At 38.0% G+C, this 22,369-nt stretch overlaps 1 protein-coding gene across 3 annotated transcripts in view; it reads left to right on the top strand.

Moving 5' to 3' along the window:
- Positions 1-22,369, top strand: part of LOC117880640 (disintegrin and metalloproteinase domain-containing protein 9-like) — a 38,355-nt gene that overhangs the window by 13,789 nt on the left and 2,197 nt on the right. For 2 of the 3 annotated variants that reach the window (XM_034776980.1, XM_034776983.1), the window contains 16 exons: positions 448-664; positions 1,555-1,620; positions 1,701-1,772; positions 3,352-3,524; positions 3,952-4,036; positions 4,889-5,010; positions 9,061-9,232; positions 9,850-9,939; positions 10,545-10,740; positions 10,897-11,002; positions 12,672-12,846; positions 14,191-14,271; positions 15,544-15,649; positions 16,775-16,907; positions 18,632-18,698; positions 20,485-20,537. In XM_034776980.1, coding sequence (XP_034632871.1) covers positions 448-664; positions 1,555-1,620; positions 1,701-1,772; positions 3,352-3,524; positions 3,952-4,036; positions 4,889-5,010; positions 9,061-9,232; positions 9,850-9,939; positions 10,545-10,740; positions 10,897-11,002; positions 12,672-12,846; positions 14,191-14,271; positions 15,544-15,649; positions 16,775-16,907; positions 18,632-18,698; positions 20,485-20,537 — 1,914 coding nt within the window. Of the gene's footprint in view, positions 1-447; positions 665-1,554; positions 1,621-1,700; positions 1,773-3,351; positions 3,525-3,951; positions 4,037-4,888; positions 5,011-9,060; positions 9,233-9,849; positions 9,940-10,544; positions 10,741-10,896; positions 11,003-12,671; positions 12,847-14,190; positions 14,272-15,543; positions 15,650-16,774; positions 16,908-18,631; positions 18,699-20,484; positions 20,538-22,337; position 22,369 lie in introns of those variants that run through there. The other variant, XM_034776981.1, reaches the window with a different exon arrangement.

Genomic DNA, 22,369 nt, shown 5'->3' with positions numbered 1-22,369 from the left:
GCACCAAAATAAGACATCAAAGTAAATTGTGTAGTTCTGTGACTTTCCCTCTCTCCTTTCTTAAATGAGGAATGAAATAGCTAACAATGTTGACATTTACATTATTACTGGGCATCTGAGTTAACATGTCACTGAAATTAATGCAACAGAGAGATTGTTCCAGGCTGTCTGCAGACTCGCATACACATCTCTACATTAATTACACTCAGTTCACATTTTTTGAGGTTTTCTTTGCAACCATAACAGACAGAGACTTATTTTAAATGAAAGCTAAGATTCTGGAGAACAATATAGTAGCTTCAGAGTGGTACTGCTACAGAGCGGTACTGCTACAAACCTTAACATGTAAAAAATAGTCACTATATTTAGCCACCATCGGGCTTAGTAGGCTAACATTGGTCAGGAGGCAATTCTACTAGATAATTTCTCATACCTTTATTATTGTAGGGGAATCCTTCACATTGGTGGCAAACGGTATGGAATGGAGCCAGTTGACACATCAGCTACATTTGAGCACCTATTTTATCCATTAGAACACGTTCAGCAAGATCCTTTTCTGTGTGGTGTGCTGAATGATAACCTACACCAGGAGAAGAGTGTGAAGAATTCTCTCAGATATACAAATGTTTCACACAGTACTTTCAGCAGGGAAAAGCTTTTTAGGGTAAATATATTTGTGTTTTTCTCTTGAGAAATGTTTAGATCCTTGGATCCAATACAACTCTTTTGGGGCTGCTTCAGTGGCCAGAAGGGGCCCTAAAACCATCTTAACTTACTTCCTGGGGTTTACCCTGGTGTAGGAGCATTCCAGGTGGTGTATCTAGCCAGCTCTTTGTTTACCCCATTTCAGGGCCCCAAGCACAGCTGGAACACTACTGGGCTTTGGAAATCTTCATATAGAGTAGGGGTCGGCAACGTTTGGCACGCGGCTTGCCAGGGTAAGCACCCTAGCGGGCCGGGCCACTTTATTTACCTGCTGACATGGCAGGTTCGGCCGATCGCGGCCCCCACTGGCCGCGGTTCACCGTCCCGGGCCAATGGGGGCGGCGGGAAGCCGTGGCCAGCACATCCCTCGCCCGTGCCGCTTCCTGCCGCCCCCATTGGCCCGGGACGGCGAATCATCCAAACCTGCTGCTTCAGCAGGTAAATAAACTGGTCAGGCCAGCTAGGGTGCTTACCCTGGCAAGCCGCATACCAAACGTTGCCGACCCCTGACGTAGAGGAATGGCAACATGGAGATTGTTGCAGTCAAGTGCAACTTAAAGCAGCCCAGAAGCTGTTCTAAGCTGTATGAGAGGTCAAAGCAACAGGATTGGAGGGGTAGTGGATGTAAAGATGCCATAAAGCCCCCACTTCTGAGAGCCTGTCTGCCACTGAAGTATTGAGCTGTAGATCTTTAAGCTGCCATGTAAAGCTCAAAAAGCAAACAAACTTAAGGCCAAACCAAGATACCATGCCTTATAAATATATGCAATAACCTGGTAACAAATAGTAATATAAATCTTGACTTAATGGTAATTAAAATATTAATTTATTGCATTTTCTAACTTGCAGAAAAAACGAGCTGTGCTGCCACAGACAAGCTATGTGGAGCTATTTATGGTTGTTGATAACAACAGGGTAATGTGTTTCTCTAGTATTAAACACATTTTATTAAATTATTTAATTTTTCTCTAACATCCTAATATTGAATTTTACAGTATTTGCAGAAGAATTCTGATCCTGTAGCTGTGCAAAAGGAAACAATTGAGCTGACTAATTATGTTGATGGGGTAGGTCATTTCAGTCACATGGATATTCAGTAGTCTCTTCTTCATCTTATTTCACAGAAGAAATATAAATAGTAATGTACAACTAGTGTATTCTGTGTTTGTATTCTAACTGAAAAATATAATTAATATACAGACATATAATTAATATCTAGACAAGACTATTAGAAGCACACCACAGAACTCACAGCCCAGGGAAGAGGGGATAAGGTGGTTTTAAGCCACCTTTGCACACTCTCAATCTTAGGCTGCTCCAGGGGCATAACTTAGACAGCCCTCCCAGTGCTGCCCTGTGGACTGCAGGGATACCTGGAATCTCTGGCAACTTTGACAGATCTCTCCCAACCTCTTGCAAACCTCCTGTGCCAGGATGTATGAGGGCAGGCTTAGGGCAGTTTTTCCTCAGCTGGATATAAGGCTTTTATAGCCACATTATGGTGCTCTGGACCTTTTCCCTGGCATAAAGAAGACAAAACAGGGGTGAGGATCACACCCATAATGCAGCAAATTTTAAAAACCCACCTCTAAAATTGTACTGTGCATTTTTGCATGGGTATTTAATGTGCAGTTTTACACATCCAAGCTTTGTACACACAAAAGCATGAGCCCAAGAATGTGTTTGCAAAATTATACATGTAATTTCAGACACCAAGTTGAGGTGCCTTTGAAAATTTAGCAAAATAACATAGGGTTTCTGAATACATATGAATCATTGTCATTAGACTCATGCAATAACTGATGAAAAACAGGGCTAAAAACACAGATAAGAGCACAGAAGACTTTTACTAGTGTTTTTTTTAACTTTACCTCAAAATATTTGTACACTATTTCTGAAAGATTGAACATTCCTGTATATGTTCGTAAGAAAAAAATCAAATATTTCATCAGCATTAGGGAGCTAATCCTCTCCTCCAACATGGTACTGCTCCTCTGTTCTACACAGGAATAATCAATGTAGGCAAGAAGTACTGATATCTAACTAAAGGCTTTATCCAGCTCCCACTGAAGACAATAGGGATCTTTCCATTGCATATAGTTCACCCTCTACTGGCCAAAGTTTACCCTCAAAATCCCCAGTTGCTGTCAGAAGATCTAGCCTCTTTGCTGCCTGTGGAGTTTCCCATTCCACAGCTATAAGCAATTTCCATAAGTCTCTGACAATCCACTAGAGAGATGAAATCGTTCCTAGGCTCTCCTCAAGATAACCAACCAAGATAACGAATGAAACGGTTCCTCTCCCCCCAAGTGTTGGCCCTCCGATCCCTTACTCATAGGGCTCTTGCACCTGAAGGATATGGCTAGGAATCCTAATAGAGAAGACCTTCAGTCTTGTAATCTTTATTCAGTAACATCCAACCCCCCATAAATGATAATGTAGGTTTTGACTGAATAAAGAATAGGAGGATCTGGCCGAGTTTGTAATGTGAACTAATTATTTAAATGAAATAAACTTTCTTACACTTGCATTGTTCATAATTATGTTCAACATAATATTGAACCTGTAATAATGATGTATTTTTTTCAGAATTCAATTGAATTTGGTTCACATACGTGTAAAGTAATCACCATTGTGTATTTTCAGATGTATGGTGCGTTGAACATCCAGATTGTTTTGATTGGGCTAGAAATCTGGTCAGATAAAAATCACATAAATGTAATGGATGGTTCAGCTGGAGATGTACTAAGTAGATTTGTTTCTTGGAGAGAAAAAAATCTTCTTAAGCGATCAAGAAATGATGTTAGCCACCTCATAATGTAAGTTTTGGTCCATTAGAAAAACTTGCCTCATACTATAAATCAGAATTGTAATATTGCTTATGTATGCAAATGAGAATAAATAATAGAAACTGCTAATTTAAAGCTTTGGCTGTAATTGTAGCCCAACAAGAAATTATTTGTGTAATTAAATCTTTATTCTTAATCTTATTCTTCACTCAAAAACAATAACACAGCATATGTATACTTTTCAAGAGTTATGTCATACAGTTGTTGTAGGCACATTGATCAGAGAGCCATATCCGATCCTTTGGGAAAGTGGGAAATTTCCCACTGACATCAGTGAGACGAAGATTTGACTCATCATTGTATTTGGGTCAGAGCCATCAATATTTTTTCACTAGAAAGCAATGAAATTTCAGCCCCATTTTCAAAACAGTGCACGTGTTCTGTTGTTATGTTGCAGAGGGAGAAGTGCCTATAGTGGGGCAGTTGGAATGGCTTTTGTAAGTACAGTCTGTTCTCAAGTCCATGGAGGGTCCATCAGCACTGTAAGTACAGTACTTCATCTCAATTATTAATGTACAGATCTAGTCAATAAAAAAACCTAGACACCTCCCTGACTTATTCAGCCAAGTCATTAAGGGCTAAGAAGTTTGGTTTGGTGTGGGTTGTTCTGTTAGGCTTCCTATGAAAAGACAAAAAGTTTTTGAGGATGATATTATAATTCCTTTTGCCACATCCCTCTCCTTCATGTACCAATCCACCTCATTCGGATAAGTCTCAAGCTATATTTTGGCCATATTTTTAAATTTATTTAGCTCAAAGTTGGCTAGAAAAGCATACCCTATAACTGTAAGTCCATAAACTCAAAATGGACAGCTTTTTATATGTTCTCTATGGGAATGTTAGCACGGGACCCACATGTGGGTTTGACTCTTCACACTCATGCACTGTACACTGTAGCCCAGATTCTTAGATGCACGAGAATTCCACTTTGGGGAGAATGGGATAAAATTCGCTTTAGGCTGCCTTTGCCTTCCCTTAATCCTGTGGGAGGGCTAATATCACCTTACTTAGGATGTGGAGGTTTGTCCTTATAATATTAGATACCACAGCAGCAGACACAGTATGACGGCCAGATTCTGCTAGCCTTACTTATACTTAATAGTACTTTACTCTGTGAGGAGGCAAAATCTGGTCCTAAACCGATATATAGATAAAGAATTACACTGATTTGCTATTAATGCTCTCTCCTTATGATACTAGACACTAGCATCACACATTTAGAGATATATAGCTTAAATAAATCAGTAGGTAGGATCATTGCCTTGTTTTCTTGTGATTTCTTTATTTTCATGTTTTATTTTCATATTAATTTCAACATTGCTTTTCTTTACTAGCTTAATGGTAACAATGTGCTACATCATGCCACAGTAGTTGCACATGAGCTGGGGCATAATCTTGGTATGAAACATGATGATGGAAGGTGCTCCAAATCCTACATTATGTACAGTACGGATAAGTAAGAGCCCAAATATTATTACCTTATTTTTAATATTATATATTTGTATTAGATTTATATATTTGTATTAGATTTATTCAGCAGTGTAAAATTCCTATTAACCTCAGAGAACCTTAGTAAATGGGCTTTGTATTGAGAACTTAAGCCTAGAGGGTTAAAAAGTTAATGGGACTTAGTCGATTGATGTTAGTGTGCTGTTTCCACCCAGCTCCTAACAATAGTATTCACACACTGGATCTGGTCCAAACTTCCCTTTCCTAAGGCTTACATTTACAGTTAATTTAAATAAAATGTACATCTCTACCTACATTGTATTATCAAGTTGGCAGTTCTGAGGATTAGGTTTGGGGCTAATAGGACTCACTGATCTGACATCAGAGTGACTCAGCAAAAATAAATGCATGTTTATGCAGGGTTCAGTTTCTGACATCATAGTATCTCTGCAGAAAACCTGTATGCAGGTTCAAGGAACCCATCACTGTTCTAGTTAGAAATTATTTATATATAGTGCCACAGTTAAACTTTGAGTGCAGAGTTTCAGCCTGGAATAAATGTTGTGGCCCAGCAATAAACCCTCAAAAAACCCCATCAGAATTAGAAATTAGAGATGGAAATCATATAATTTATATGGAAAAGAACTTCCTCTAAACTAAACATTTATATTTAGGACTGTCAAGTGATTAAAAAAATTAATCACAATTAATTGTGCGATTACAAAAATTAATCACGATTAATCATGCAATTAATCGCTCTGTTAAACAATAATAGAATACCATTTATTTAAATATTTTTGGATGTTTTCTCCATTTTGAAATATATTGATTTCAATTACAACACAGAATACAAAGTATACAGTGCTCACTTTATATTTATTTTTATTACAAATATTTGCACTGTAAAAAGCAAAACAAATAGTATTTTTCAATTCATCTAATACAAGTACTGTAGTGCAATCTCTTTATCATGAAAGTTGAACTTACAAATGTAGAATTATGTACAAAAACCCCCTGCATTCAAAAATAAAACAATGTAAAACTTTCAAGCCTACAAGTCCCATCAGTCCTACTTCTTGTTCAGCCAATTGCTCAGACAAACAAGTTTGTTTACATTTTCAGAAGATAATGCTGCCTGTTTCTTGTTTACAATGTCACCTGAAAGTGAGAACAGGCATTTGCATGGCACTGTTGTAGCCCATGTCACAAGATATCTACATGCCAGATGCACTAAAGATTCATATGTCCCTTGATGCTTCAACCACCATTTCAGAGGACAGACGTCCATGCTGATGATGGATTCTGCTCGATAATGATCTAAAGCAGTGCAGACCAACACATGTTCATTTTTATCATCTAAGTCAGCTGCCACCAGCAAAAGGTTGATTTTCTTTTTTGGTGGTTTGGGTTCTGTAGTTTCCATATCAGAGTTTTGCTCTTTTAAGACTTCTGAAAGCATGCTCCACACCTCATCCCTCTCAGATTTTGGAAGGCACTTCAGATTCTTAAATCTTGGGTCGAGTGCTGTAGCTATCTTTAGAAATCTCACATTGGTACCTTCTTTGCATTTTGTCAAATTTGCAGTGAAAGTGTTCTTAAAATGAACAACATGTGCTGGGTCATCATCCAAAACTGCTATAATATGAAATATATGGCAGAATGCAGGTATAACAGAATAGGAGACATAAAATTCTCCCCCCACGGAGTTCAGTCACAAATTTAATTAACGCATTTTTTTTAATCAGCATGGAAGAATGTCCTCTGGAATGATGGCCAAAGCATAAAGAGGCATATGAACCTTTAGCACATCTGGCACATAAATATCTTGCGACACCAGCTACAACAGTGTCATGTGAATGCCAGTTCTCACTTGCAAGTGACATTGTAATTAAGGAGTGGGCAGCATTATGTCCCTTAAATGTAAACAAACTTGTTTCTCTTAGCGATTGGCTGAACAAGAAATAGGAGTAAGTGGACTTGCAGGCTCTGAAGTTTTAGATTGTTTTGTTTTTGAGTGCAGTTATGTAACAAAAAACTACATTTGTAAGTTGCATTTTCATGATCAAGAGATAGCACTACAGTACTTGTATGGTTGAACTGAAAAATATTTTCTTTTGTTTACCATTTTTACAGTGTAAATATTTGTAATAAAAAATAATATAAAATGAGCACTGTACACTTTGTATTCTATGTTGTAATTGAAATCAATATATTTGAAAATGTAGAAAACCTCCAAAAATATTTAATAAATTTCAACTGGTATTCTATTGTTTAACTGTGCAATTAATTGTGATTAATTATTTTGAGTTAATTGCATGAGTTAATTGTGATTAATCAACATCCCTATTTATATTCTAATTTCGGTTATCCATCCTCAAAAATATTGGGTTTAAACAAATAACACTTCAAACTACAGTATGGTTAGTAGATGTCACTATACTTTGTAAATTCAAGACTTTTAGTAAATTTTTTAGGTAAGGAATATTTTTTTACTATAGCACATTTGCCTTCTCTCTTAAGGGGTGTTGTGCAAAATCCACAAAAATTATTCAAGATCTGGAAAAAATGTCTTCAAGTGAGAGTCTTAAAGAACTCATCTGTTTAGCTTATCCAAAAAGAAGATCACAATCCTTAATCTAGCAAAGAGAGGCATAATGGGAACCAATAGTTGAAAGTTAAAGCTTAAACATTCAGGTTAGAAATAAGACCAAAAAAATTAACAGTGAGAATGATTAACCACTGAAACAAATTACAAAGGGAAGTGGTGGATTCTCCATCCTTGATGGCTTCAAATTAAGACTGTATGCCTTTCTGGAAGACATGCTGTAGTCCAGGGGTGGACAAACTACAGCCTGCAGACCACATCTGGCCCACCAGCCAATTTAATCTGTCCCTCAAGCTCCCGCTGGGGAGCGGGGTCTGGGGTTTACCCCACTCCCGCACTCCAGCCGAGGAGTGGGATCCGGGGCCGCTCCGTGCAGCTCCCAGAAGCAGCGGCATGTCCCCACTCTAGCTCCTATGTTTAAGGGCAGCCAGGGGGCTCCGTGCGCTGCCCCAGCCTCAAGCACCATCACCACAGCTCCCATTGGCTGGGAACTGCGGCCAATGAGAGCTGCAGGGGCGGCGTCTGCGGATGGGGTGGAACACAGAACTGCCTGTCCGTGCCTCCGCATAGGAGCCATAGGGGGGACATTCCATTGCTTCTGGGAGGTGCTTGAGGTAAGTGCTGCCCAGAGCCTGCATCCCTGAGCCTCTCCCATGCCCCAACCCCCTGCCCCAGCCCTGATTCCCCTCCGGCCCTCTGACCCACTAAATCCCAGCCCGGAGCACCCTCCTGCACCCCAATCTCCTCATACCCAGCTCCACCCCAGAGCCCACACCCCCAGCCAGAGCCCTCACCTCCCTCCCCCGTGCCCCAACCCCCTGTCCCAGCCCTGATACCCCTCCCACCCTCTAAACCCCTTGGTCAAAGCCTGGAGCACTGTCCGACAACCCGAAATCCCTCATCCCCAGCCCCACCCCAGAGCCCACACCTCCAGCCAGAGAGCTCACTCAACCCAGCACCCCGACTCCCTGCCCCAGCCTAGAGCCCCCTCCTACACCCTGAACTCCTCATTTCTGGCCCCACCTCAGAGCCCACCCCCCCAGCCAGAGCCCCTCCTGCATCCCAACCCCAATTTCATGAGCATTCCTGGCCCACCATACAATTTCCATACCTCAGGCCAAAAGGTTTGCCCACCCCTGCTGTAGTCAAACACTTTGGGTTAAATACAGGGGTAAATGGGTGAAATTCAATGGCCTGTGTTATACAGGAGGTCAGATTACATGATCTAATTGTCCCTTCTGGTCTTAAAATCTATGAATATATGAAAGACTAAAACTCCTAGAAATATCTTTCCCTAAATGCAATATATAGATCTAAAAAATGAGTGATCCCAATGATCTTCTACTATTACACAAGCAATGTATAGAACTTTGTTATTAAATGACTTGAAATAAATTGATCTTTACTAAGAAAAATGTGTATGCCAAACAAATGCAATATTATGCTTTCTAGTGCATCCAAGAATTTCAGCACCTGTAGTGCCAATGATTTTGAGACTCTCATTTTGAATGGTGGAGGAAACTGTCTTAAAAATGCTCCAAAACCAAGTGATATTTTCACAGAACCTGTCTGTGGCAATAATGTGGTGGATAAGAATGAAGAATGCGATTGTGGCAAACCCCAGGTATAATACTTAAATTCATTTCGGCATCCAGGCTTCAATCTCAACCTGTTTTGTACAAAGAAGTTCCTTGGGGGAAGGGGTGGAGTGGGGGCAGGGCCCGAGGTGGAGTGGGGGTCAAGCACCCCCAGGAAATGAGGCCGGCGCCTGTGATTGGTACTACTTAGCATATATGCTAGCAAATATCAGTGGTGAGGAAAAACCCCTGTTCAGTTGAAGGTTTTTTCTGACACCAAAAAAAAAGCCTAAAAACAAATCATTTCAATATTGTACTCTTAGCTTGGAGATAAAATATATTGAGTGCTCCGAACTGTTAATAAAAACCTGTGGAGTTCTGCTTCTTTAGGACCCGGTTCTATTTAGAAAAGTAGTTGTTCCTTTACCTGCTCTTATCCCTATGCAAATAACCAATCAAAAACAAAGTTTCTCTCTAGTTTCTGATACATAGCCAAATTGCATGCTGCCTTCCAATAGGACAGAGAACTCTAAACTTCAGATACTGAAAGAGACTCAATACATTTGGCTTCTGGTCAGAATTTAATCTGGTTGTGTACTTCAGAAACCCCTGACTATAGAGAAAAGTAAAAACACTGTGTCCCTAATTCATACCTTTGCTATAGGAGTGTACTAATCCTTGCTGTGATGCTGCAACCTGCAAACTTAAGTCTGGATCACAGTGTGCTATGGGGCTGTGCTGTGAAAATTGCAAGGTAGGCTGGAGGAGCCCTTTTTTGTTAATTTATGTTCTTACCTTAAACAATTGGTACTAATTAGTAGTGAATATTTTTTTTTAATTTTTAGAAATGGATCTATCACAGTGTCTTTAGACATCTGTACATACATTATTAAAACAGTACTCAGGAGTGTAGATTAAAGTAGGGTCAGTGGGTGAACAGAGAATCTTGGTCTGAGGATTCATGGCCTTATGTGTGATCTTCAGCTTACAAATGAAGTGTTAGCTCTGCCTGACTTCTGCTATTAGGCAGAAGTAATTAGATGTCATGTAGTAGTGCTCTCGTTACTGCAGGATCGAGTTTCCCCTGTCTACTCATCATTTTTTATCTGATGTTTATAAATGCCACACTCTGAACCAGTGCTGTGCATGATCAAATTCATCAACTGTATCAACATGCCACAAAAAACTCACAGGAGTGGCATACGTGCTCTGTATATTGATATGAAGAACTATGTTCATCTTCCTCAAATTTACAAGCATATTTTCTTTCCGAACCTATTACATAATCATTGTATACCTTTGTGTTAGAATTTCTACTATTGCAAAATAAAACAGAGTAATTTTCTGTTCCATTTATAGTTTAAAGTGGCAGGAGTGGAATGTAGACCAAAAATGAATTTCTGTGACCTACCTGAATACTGCAATGGGACATACCCATACTGCCCAGATGATGTATATATCATGAATGGCTACCCATGTAACAATATGAAAGAATACTGCTATAGTGGGGTTTGCCAGAATTTTGATTCACAGTGTGAATCCATCTACGGAAAAGGTATTTTTAAACTGTTTGTCTGTGTAACAGAATTCATATTAATAGGAAAAATTCACTCATATGCTCTGTCTTGTACCTAGGATTTAAATAGCCATTGAGGATTATTCATTTTTATTGAATATATTAGTTGTTTAAAATTTGATATTGTTCTTTTAGGAGCAAGAAAAGCACCTGATACTTGTTTTGAAGTAGCCAACATGAAGGGAGATAGATTTGGAAACTGTGGAATGTCAGGGGGAATGTACAATAAATGTCCCACTGAGTAAGTGACCAGCAGGTATAAACTGAATCTAATCTTTCCTCCTGTCATTTATTCATATAAACAGTACCATAATGTAAAGTATATATTATACAGATAATGCTTACATGCTTCACTACTTTGGCCTACCTGAGTTTACCTACATTAATCTTCATTTTTTATTAGTCTGTTTTAAGTTGTTGATTAAAACAATTTCTTAAAACCAATTTAAACAATATGTGTAAAACTCAACTTTACTTAAATGTTCTTTTGAAGAAACTGAACCAGATTCTCCCCTCTGAACCAGCCCTTCTGTGCTGCTTAGGCCATGGAAAGGAGCTGATAGGTCCCTTGATGGATAGGAGCTCTCAAATGGTGGAAAGCTGACCCACCTAGTTCCTGCATCAACCACACTTCCAGCACGGCATAGAGGGAGGGAGGGAATGTATCAGGCTGCACTCAGATGGTATATGGTCCCTAGATCAACCTATGGTCCCCTAACTTAGATGGAAGATGGGGCAGATCAGGCCACAGAATCAGGTAGCCATAAACAGCCGATCTTGGCACAGGAGAGAGTCTGTCCCATCATCGCAGGTATTTTTAAAATAGATGACCTACATCAGACCCTTCCTTGTAAAAAATAAAAGACCTCATAGGAAGGCCACAGTTATGCACTAAAGTGCATTATATAGTTTATAACCTGGGGTGTGACCCTGCTCTGAAGACAAACATATTAATCTCCCCAAGGGCTTTTCTGTGTCTCTCATCACTATAGAACTGAGAATATGGGAATTGTAATTTGTTTTTCAAAGGCTTATAACTTGGCCAAATTTGGGCAGATTTTCACAGGGAAGGCAAAAGGCACACCTCTGTCAGAAAGGCCACTCCCCTGCCAAATTTCAAGTTCCTGCTACAAAGCATGTGGCTGCTAAAAGTGTTCAAATAAAAGCTTGACAGAAATTAACACAGGCAAAACAATATATTTTCCCCTAGCCTCATTCTTGGAAATGGCTTAACCCTTTTGTAAGAATTTTTCCAAAAAGTTCAACGTGAGGCAACACCCAGCATGTAAAATTTCAGCCCAAATGGTTAAAGTTTGGCACCTGAAAACAGGTTCTCATAATGAGAAGTGTCAGGCAACCTTAATAGGCAGTACTACTGGCCTCGCGTATAGCCGGGGCATGTATGTTTATATACCCATAGACAAACACATATATTATGGTGATATCCATCTGATAAATTGCAGAGCCGTATGCTAAAATACATTTATCAGGCACCATTAATCCTCTTCATCAGCAGGACTCTTTCCACTAATCCATCTCCATTGGGATTACTTCTCGTATCCCAGGATTTTGAGGAGGTTCTGTCAGATGCCATTTCTTTTTAAACAACCTGCAAGAGAAATGTTTCCTCTTTTCCCTCAAAGGTGGAAATACCTTGTATACACACACACAAAATTACACTGTGCCAAAGGCTCAGGATAGGCAGTCTTCAATATATATAAAATATGATACACACACACACATACACAGAGAAAGAGAAGGGAAAACTTTCTTAGAATATGAGATTTCCAGCAAGATAAAATTATTGGCTCATAGTGTAAACTGTGTGACTTTATTAATAAATAATATTTTTGTATTGAGTCTGTTTTCGCCCTGTTACCTTATATTTGTATTTTATTCATTTATTACAGACATAGTCTGTGTGGCAAACTTCAGTGTACACCTGTCAGTCTTGAAAATCTTCCTGCTTCTAGTGTTGTCAGCAATCAAGGTGGTGTTTCATGTGTGACTTCTGACTTTGACCTAGGGTCAGATATCCCTGATCCTGCTCAAGTTCAAAAGGGAACTGCTTGTGGAAAAGGAAAGGTAAGGTAGATCACAGCAGTTATTGCAGAATGCATGACACTTAATGAAAAGTTCTCTTTTTAATACATCTTATTATAAGACCCTTAGCTTTCAAAAGCATTAAGCCACATTTTAATTTTCCTCATACCCACTTGGGCTCATGACACTCAAAATACTTGTCTCAAAAAGAGTGTCTGTGTGTACTATAACCTTTGATATTCAGCAAGGAGAATCCCCTCAGACTTACAGGAAGTGCCTTTTCTTTGTCCCATGAAATTCCATTCAGATTTAACTGACATATAAATTGTTAAAAACTGCCATTTCCCTTCTCTCACTTGCGCTCCACAGGAAAATTTTGGCAGCATGACAAAATCAGTAAACCTTAAGAGGCAGGACCCAGGCCATCACCAAAGCAGCAGCACGCATTGCATTGGGAAGACAGGGTTACTGTTGGAAGAGGTTTCTCCACTTCCTATTACAGAGCCAACTCACTTCCCCATCACCCCTAGACCCAGCAACCCATGTCCTCCCCAGGAAAACAGCCTTCTGCTGTTGCCAGCACATGCTGTTGGTACAAGTTGTAGCACTGAACATTCAAGTTTCACAATGCTGATGGGAGTTTGCTGTCGTTGAGCAATGTAGAATTTATTTGATCTTGTTCTTAAAAAAATGGAAATTACATACAAAATTATATACAAAATCTGCATTAAAGGAACATTGATAAGATTGCCAAGTCAAACACTCAAAAGTTAGGAGACTCCAGATCTGTGCTTCTCCACACAACCTTAATTCTTGTGCATATATGATACAAGCTTTAATGACATGATCACATACTATTTTTTCACAGCACCCTGGTCTCAGTCAGTATACTGGAGGGACAAAAGAAGCAGAAACAGGGCTGTGTGAGCAACTATAAATCTGTCATTTCCTAATTTTTGAGTGCTTAACTTTGCAGCTCAAGTAATGTTCTATATAGTTTTTGTGTGTTTTATATATATGTGTGTGCATGTGTGTGTCTATATATTGATACAATAAGTAATACTTAATGTTCATTTATATATACATGCACTCAGAGAAGCAGTATTTATTAGCTCTGTACCATAAAGCCTGCTGTTTGGTTTAACAACGCTTTAAAAGAAATAGTTATTCATATTCTGATTTCATTTGCATTAAAGTATATCCTAGTGCATGAAAATGTGTGATAAATTAAACCAGAGTTCTGAAGAATCAAGTGTTTTTAGACCGCCTTGTTTCTCACCACTTACATTTTGCAGTATTACTGTTTTTATATATATTATTTTATGTTTATAAAAATATTAGGGTAGTTGAAGTACTCTTTTAAAATAGATATTTAATATTTTTCAGGCCTGTGTAGACTTTAAATGTGTTAATGCAAGTGAGCTTGGTTACAACTGCGATGTAATGCAGAAGTGTAATGATCGTGCTGTAAGTATATTATTTTTATTACATTAGACTTCTAGAGATTATTGATAGGTGCAGTAGATCTAAATAAATAAAATAAATAATGAAACATATGCTTTGTTTTTTCTAATCTGTACTAAAAGTCAAATTCATTTTTTTATCTATAGTTCATGTTACCAATGCACTGTAAACCATTCATCACTAATGTGGATAGTACATTTAATATGAAATAGGCAAAGTAGATCCCATTACATTACTAGATGAGCTGTCCAGTTTTGAAAGCAATGTAATTCTCTGCAGAGGAAAATATAATGAATTATGTAATATTCCTGTGTGAAAAATCAGAACAGGATCCAAATATAGTAAAACCCAGAAGCTCTCCTTTGAAACAATGTTCTATGCAAGACAAATGAGAAAAGGAGCTAATTGCTGTAGAGGCTTTGCTTCCACAGGAGCCAGCAATATCACTCACAATGTATGGGAATGCCAGTGGAGGGGGAAAAATGCTTGTGCCAAGATCCCTCCTTCAGCTATCCACCACTCTCTGTTTTCACACACAATTCTTCATGTACAACTCTAAATATGAATTGTTCATTTGGCAATTCTGATTTGTTCTAAATGGATGTACACGTTTAGGCTGCAATTCTACAAAGGGATCCATTAGCACAGTCCTTTGCAACCACGTGGAGTCTCATTGACTTTGATTGGATTATCTGTGAGAGTCATTGTACTCGCGGGGAGTAACCCTGAGGAGGTTCAGCTTCTTATACTACAACCAACCCTCACTCTGGGGTTGACCATAAATGTTGTAATGTTTCAAACTTTTCTGGGTACATGCTAGTACTGCTTACATACCACTAGCTCAGAAAGGTCTGAAGGCTGTAACCTGAGGTGGCTTCCAAATAAAACATTTCATATGTCTGATAAAAAAGGAGTCTTTAAAAAAGAGTGCAGCTACCATAGGCACAAGATCTTATTCAATTTTATAAGTCTTTCATTTAAATAATTTATGGTGTTATCAGTGACAATTGTAAAGAAGTTCATTTTGAATTGGAACCTGATGTCCCTTCAAGCATGGGATTTGGCCCCTGTTCCAAAGCCAGTTGAAGTCAATGGAAGTCCTTTTATTGACAGCAGTGCACTTTGGATCAGGACCTTGGTTAACAATCCTGAATGGAACCCTTCTTTTTTCCCATCTCTCAGATGGAATATGGAGAAGTAAATAATATAAATGCAAAAACTACATTTCAGAGCTACGAAACATTTATTTAATTGTGGTATCTTGTGTGGCTACAGGTGTGTAACAACAACGGGAATTGTCACTGCAATCCTGGATGGGCTCCTCCTTTCTGTGATAAATCGGGTTATGGTGGCAGTATTGACAGTGGTCCAACTCATATAGGTAGGATGCTGAAGCTCTTTCCGTTTGACTGTAATGTCTGATAAAATAAACTACTACTTACTTTTGTCTCCTTTTTATTTATATTATGGTAGCACACAGGAGCCCCAGCCATGGACCAGGACCCCAGAGAATGGACAAAATCCTCTGATGGCTTAACTCCACTGATTTAAAGAGAGTTATATACAGTGTAGTTATAGCTGTGCCAGTGCCAGGATATTAGAGAGACACGGTGGGATTTAGTCCTGCCCACAATCTGGCCCAACATTTATATTGTGTAAGCTTGTACTAAAAACAAATCTGTTATTTTTTTCTTAAAAAAATACTCTAATTGTTTAGAAATCATTATTTTTATAAAAGCACAAAAATAATATATTATTACAAAAATAGATACAAATCTGTTTACATCACAAAAGTTCAGGTTGATTACAGCTGTGGGTTGAACCCTGTGCTCCTTATTCACTTAAAGAATTGGGAGGATCATGCATGTGAATAAAGTGTTCAGGATTTGATCCACACATCTAATTAAATTTAGGAAATCCTGATAAGCTGAATGGGCCAAATCCTGCTGGCTTTTTATATATACCATAGAGCATGTTACACACTTTTTTATTTTTTATATAAAAAACTAATTGATCCATAACTTTATAAAAAACCTTTTATCTCTTACTGAATTCTTATTTTGAAAAGAAAAACAACCTACTTTTGATTTGTCAGTGTGCTGAAGAAAATGTGTTGAATCACAGAAATAATGAAAATTAGGGATGTGCAAGCAAATAATTTTTTTTTAAAGGTGAAATTGTGTTTGTCAGTTTCAGGGATCTTGAAAAAATAAACATTATGGAAAAAGATAGAAAAGTTAGCACATTACTTTCATCTCTTAAAAAAAAAAAAAAAAAAGGCAAGCAACCTCTGATCTTAGAGCCAAATCCTGCTTGTGTGATTTATACTATTAGTTACATTGACTTCATTGGAGCTACTAATGTGTGTATACTGATCAGAATTTTATCTATGATTACTTAAAGGTTTTAGCATTCTCAACAAGAAGGTTAATACAGAAGCAAAATGTTTGCATAATGAAGTTAAACAAGATGATTAGCTCATGTTGTTTGCATTGCTTTTCCCTAGATACATCACTTAGAGATGGCTTGCTTGTGTTTTTCCTGCTTGTGCTTCCAGTGTTAATTGCAATTGTGATAGCAGTTATCAAGAGAGATGCAATAAAGAGAAGGTTTTGCCGGAAAAGTAGAAGAAGATACAGGTATCAAAAATTTATTTTCTTCACAACCAATGTCATTCTTGTCACAATAGGGTATTTCATCACTTGATTATATCATGTTCTAATGCTACTCAGAGCAGGTCTTAATGCCACTAAGTATTATAAAGCAGACCCCTGTGGTGACTTTGTCTGTACTAAGGCTCCCATCACTTCTACCACCAGTGGAATTGCCCTGGTGTTATCAACAGTAGGAAATAGTTGTCAAAATACCCAGTCTAACCACAGCCTAAAGGGAGAATTTTGAAGCTCTGCCTAGGTATTTAATGATTTTCTCCAGATTTGGTGCTCATGATTGGACGATGCGAGATTCACGCAGTAATGAAATGTCATCTCTGTAAATTAAATTAGAAAGAGAGATCTGTAGCTTCTATGTTTTGTCATGTAAGGATGGTATCATGTATTTCTTTAAGTGCAGCTAGTCACAAATGTACCTCACTATAGCTGTCTGTGTTATAAAATCTTCCAGTTGGGGAAACTAGACCCCACATTGCTTCTTATTTCTTTAGAATATTAATAAACTAATTCTGGGTTTGTGACAGAAAAAAAAGTACGGATACAGTCCAATTCTTTTCTGGAATAGATTGGAAAAATTATTAGTACATTTTGAAAAAAGTAAGTATAGGACTGGTGGTAGGATCCACTAAATTAGGTGCAGTGAAGAAGTAAAGGGAGATTATATTAACATTTGAAGGTCTAATGTTAAAGTTTGAAAAAGGGGGAGTGGATTCAGTGTTATTGTAAATAAGGTGAAATTTCATCCTCTGATTTTTAGGGGATGTTAAAGTTAATGTTGGATTGTGTTATTGATTAGATCATAGGCATTGCTTTAGATTTGTCATATTTACATCCTCTGAAACTACTGTTTGGTTGGAAGCAGTTTTCTGTACAGCTGGGTTACAGTGCAGTGGTTCAAAAGCCTATGTTAGTTTAGGAAGATGATCTGTACAATGGAAAAAGCTAGAAATTTAGGCTCTGATCCTGTAATTGATAGTGTGTGAGTGGACTGTGCATGTGCAGGGCACCATTTAAATCAGTGTGCAGGCAGACACATTATCAGGTGCAGTATTGGAGCTTTCTTTTTCTTAAATTAATCCTTTTCTGTGAGAAACAAATCATGCAGAAAACCCTAAAATTGTGAAATATATATGAAATCCACACTTGTAAATTCTGTATCTCCAAAATAAAGATTAAAAAGAAAAGAAACGCTGGGCCAGAAGTTGCTGTAAATTATGGTCATGTAATTCCACACCTTTGGCCTCCTGATGCATTTGTGTTTTTCTCAGGCAGCAAAGTTTGTGGCTATACAAGAACCTTTTTGTTTTAATTAAACTGTTCAGTTCCTTTTCTCTACTCACTTCTCAAGTATTCTTTTCTAATATATATTGTATTTATTTATTGTCATATTTGTATTAAGTAGCACCTGGAGGCGCCCGTGGTACTAAGCTTTGTATAAACATATAGTAGGAGATAGTCCCTGCCCTGAAGATCTTACAGTCAAAATAGACAATTCAGATAAAGGGGCGTAGGGGAAATAGAGACACAGAGAAGTAAATTACTTGTCCAAGGTCATAGAGTGACAGAGCCAGACTAAGAACCCTGGTCTCCAAACCCCTGACCAGTGCCCTAGCCACTGGGCCACACTGCTGCTTAAATGTAATTAATCTAGATTTATATTAATTTTTCTGATTATGTGAATTTTATTCTAGGGACAACAATACACAGCAACCAAAGCAAAATAATGGGCCAAACCAGAATAACGCTATAAATAATCGGGTAAGACAACGTTTGATCATACTGTCTCCTGTTGAATAAATTTCACTGATAACTAAGTTACTGTACTTTAGAAATCATGGTGCATTTTTGGACTTCTGTATGGTCTGACTTTGTGATATAATAGATTAGAGCCATGCGAATATCACAGGGCATTTGAAGGGATTTATACCATTTTAGTCAGGATTTAGGCCTATTTTATTTTTGTTTGGGTTAGGGTGAGAGAGTCTGCCACCCACTGGCCTCATAATCCTTTCAGCAAAGGGAAGCTGGGCAACACTCAGCAGTGCTCTTAGTACTCACAAGAGGTGCTTTCTTCCCACAGAAACTGAACATCAGTCTGCAGAACTCTTTGCTAGCCCAAATGTTGGACCTAAACTGTGATCCACATGGAGCAATTGCCAAGTTGGCCCATAGATCCATTTCTGGCACAAATAAATAAGAAATGCTAAGAGAATATGAAGAATTTGCAGAGAAAATAAAAAAAAACTCTGAAACCTTCATGGATTTTAAAATTAGGGAATAAAGCAAAATAGTAGAAGTGTGACCTTGCTAAAGAAACCTCTTTAAAAATAAACTAAATTAATAGGAAAGTATGTTTGGAACACACCGTTTTGTTTTCTCCTTCCCTGGCACACTATCCATTTAAAAAAAATATCAGCTAGTGTCATTTTGAAATGTTTGTGTTGTTTTATAGTCGTGATGTTGAGGACTTGCCCCTAAAACCTTTAAGTTTTGTGTCTGCTGTCTTCAGTATTTTCCCCACAACCCTTTCTATTTTATTCTTTATTCCTGCTTTTTGTCTTTTTTCTCATTCTAATTTCTCTTCCCTTTTTCTATGTTTAGTTCTCTTGCCATTTAATAGTAAATTGTTTATAGAGCTTTGCAAATATTAACTTATTACTTCTCATAACACTCCAGTGCACTATTTAAATAAGTGTAATCCCATTTTTCAAATAGAGAAACTGAGCCATGGAGAGGGTTAAGTAATTTGCCCAGCATCACTCAGGAAATCTGGGGTAGATGTCAGAATAGAACCCAGATTTCCTGGCTCCCAATCCTGTGATCATGCCACAGGCCCCTACTCCTCATCCTTTTCACACAAAGGCTTTTCATTTCTTCCATACCATGCTTTTCATTTCCCAGACATTCTTCCGCTGCCCTTTCTGATATTATAATTTTTTCAAAGTGCCTTGGGGATGAGCAGATAACCTGGCCCCAACATACATACCTATTTTCCCTGTAGATTAGCATGAAAATTGCAGACTGTCACTTTCTAATGGCAATTGCTACACACTCAGTCATAAAATAATAGTTTGAAGAGGAGAAAGAAAATTTTGGAGCTGAAGCACAGTAGATCGGGCTCCTATTCCCAGCAGTGCCACAATCTTTGTGTGAGACCCTGGGCCTCAGTTGTCTCATCTGTATAATAGCAATGATAATGCTTTCCTACCTTGCAGGAAATTGTGAGGTTTGATAAATTATTTGCAAAGTGCTTTGAGATCCTTAGATACTTCTATATAAATTTAAAGTATTATTAAATCCTAAACTCTTAAAACTTAAAAGGATTTGGCATAATTTTTGAGGTATTTTGTCAAAAAATGGCATTGACAACTATTCTGCTATTTTTGACAAATGTGTATAATGTTCTCAAAGATTTACAATAGTATATTTATAATTTTATTTATTTATTAATAATTAGCTACATGTGTTTTTTCAAAGATATGTCTTGTGTTAATGGGTTTTTTGTAACTTCTTTTTATTTCATACTTGTTGCTCTCTTTTTCAGCCTGCAACAACAAATTCTGGGATTTTTACAATATCGCATTTTCCTGCTCCAAGGTTTGTAATTTAAAATTTTTTTACTGTATTTTTAAAAAATGTGTTCATTGCATTATCATCGCAAACAAAGGGCGCAAAGTAGCTAGTAAATCCGGCACACTCCTAGCTCTCTTCTCTAGTGTCTTTTGTACAGTGTTTTGTACATTGTAAAATAGGCAATATTTACAGTGTTTATATATTTGCAGAGAACTTTTCAAAAATCTTTTCTTGTCATCATTCTGAAGTCACACAATGCTATTAAGATGGTCCTGATATTAGTGAGACATTTTTCTTCATTAAAAAGCAAATCCAGCCTGCTGCCAAGGATGCATAGATAACAGCACCAATGTTTCTGTTGTGCAAGGTGGGGGGCTGATGACATGGGACCATGTAGGGAATGTGCATCTCCTGGACTGTGCCACATGCAGCTCCCTGTGATCTTCCTGTAATGGAACACTAAATTGTATTATACTGTTCCACTACTAGGTGGCACTGTTTGTAAAATATCTTATTTAAATAGACCTCAGCCATACTTGTCAGAGCATTAAAGAATCTTGTGATGAATGTTTCTGGTGTGTATTAGCAAGCTCTGTAGTCAGTCCATATCTAGTACAGGAACATGACACTTTCTGCATAGCAAAATACAGACTGGAATGTTCAGAAGATCCCCTAACCCAAGGTTCCTCACAGGGGAAAAGGGACACGTAAGGGCATGCTGCAGAGGTTACTCAAGCCATTGGAGTGGCTGCTGAACTTTTCTGTGGCCTGGAGGGAAAGTGGGAAGGATTCCTGCCCACTGTGCATCTGGTATGTGCCCAGCCCAGGTACCTGGGCCATCCTACTGGTATTTCCATCAGCCTACTTCTCTGAGTGGTCTTAAATGACTGACTCATCACATCAATGCATTCTTTCACAGTTTGGGTAGCTACAGAACATTTCTGTTACTGACTCTTATTCCTTAATACCTTACTGTGTTATAGCAGTCCTCGAGGATATGTCATCAAAGAACTGTCATCCAGAGTTTTCTGTAATTGTGGGAATTGTTTGCTCGACACTAAATGTATGTGGATGTACAAATTCCCTTGCAAGTTGTAATTTGTTTAAATGCCTTACAAACCAAACTTAAGGTTGCAGACTGATAATTGTGGTAGGTGTCTGATATTAGCCTTATGAAAGATGAAATCATATGCAGCCACCTCAGCATTCAAACTAGTAGTGCAAAAATAAACAAAGTTCTTGAGAAAAAAAATGAGCAACTGCTTTTTAAAAAGCATTTGAGGTAATAGTGTAGGGGGTGGGAATGCTGAAGCAGTACTGTTTAAAAACCTCTCAAAACAGTTCCTCTTCCATCTTTACTGTATCAGTATATTAATACCTTTATTGGTGCTAAATGCTTTTTACTGGTTTCTACAGTAGAGAATTATGAAATATTGTTGCATGTTCAGCCTTCTATCAGTCACAAATGCTGCCATTGACAGCCTCTTCAGAATGAGAATGTACATGGCTGCATCATTGTGGAGAAAAATGTACCATCACATTTTCTGAAATTTCCAGTAGAAAGTTGGTCCTGAAATGACACACAATTTGAGAAAAGCAAATGTTAATAACTAGAATGTGGGGCCTGCTTCCACTGAAGTTGTTAAAAGGATTGGTTCCATATCTAAACTCAAGATACTCCAGCTTTTTGGATTGATTCTTATCACTTATAGCAGACAAAGTGTGCTTAGTACTTCAGAAACCAAGATGCAATCAAAGACCTTAGGTCTGAAGTATTTGTGCCTATATTGCCACTCTTATATTTTGTTGGTCTTTTCTATTTAGATGGTAAGCTTTTCGGGGCAGAGACTGTCTCT

Source organism: Trachemys scripta, chromosome 7 (genome assembly GCF_013100865.1).
Source record: "Trachemys scripta elegans isolate TJP31775 chromosome 7, CAS_Tse_1.0, whole genome shotgun sequence".
In the NCBI taxonomy this organism is placed as follows: Eukaryota; Metazoa; Chordata; order Testudines; family Emydidae; genus Trachemys; species Trachemys scripta.
The sequence above is the reverse complement of the archived record's forward strand: the minus strand, read 5'-3'. Positions and strand labels throughout refer to the sequence as shown.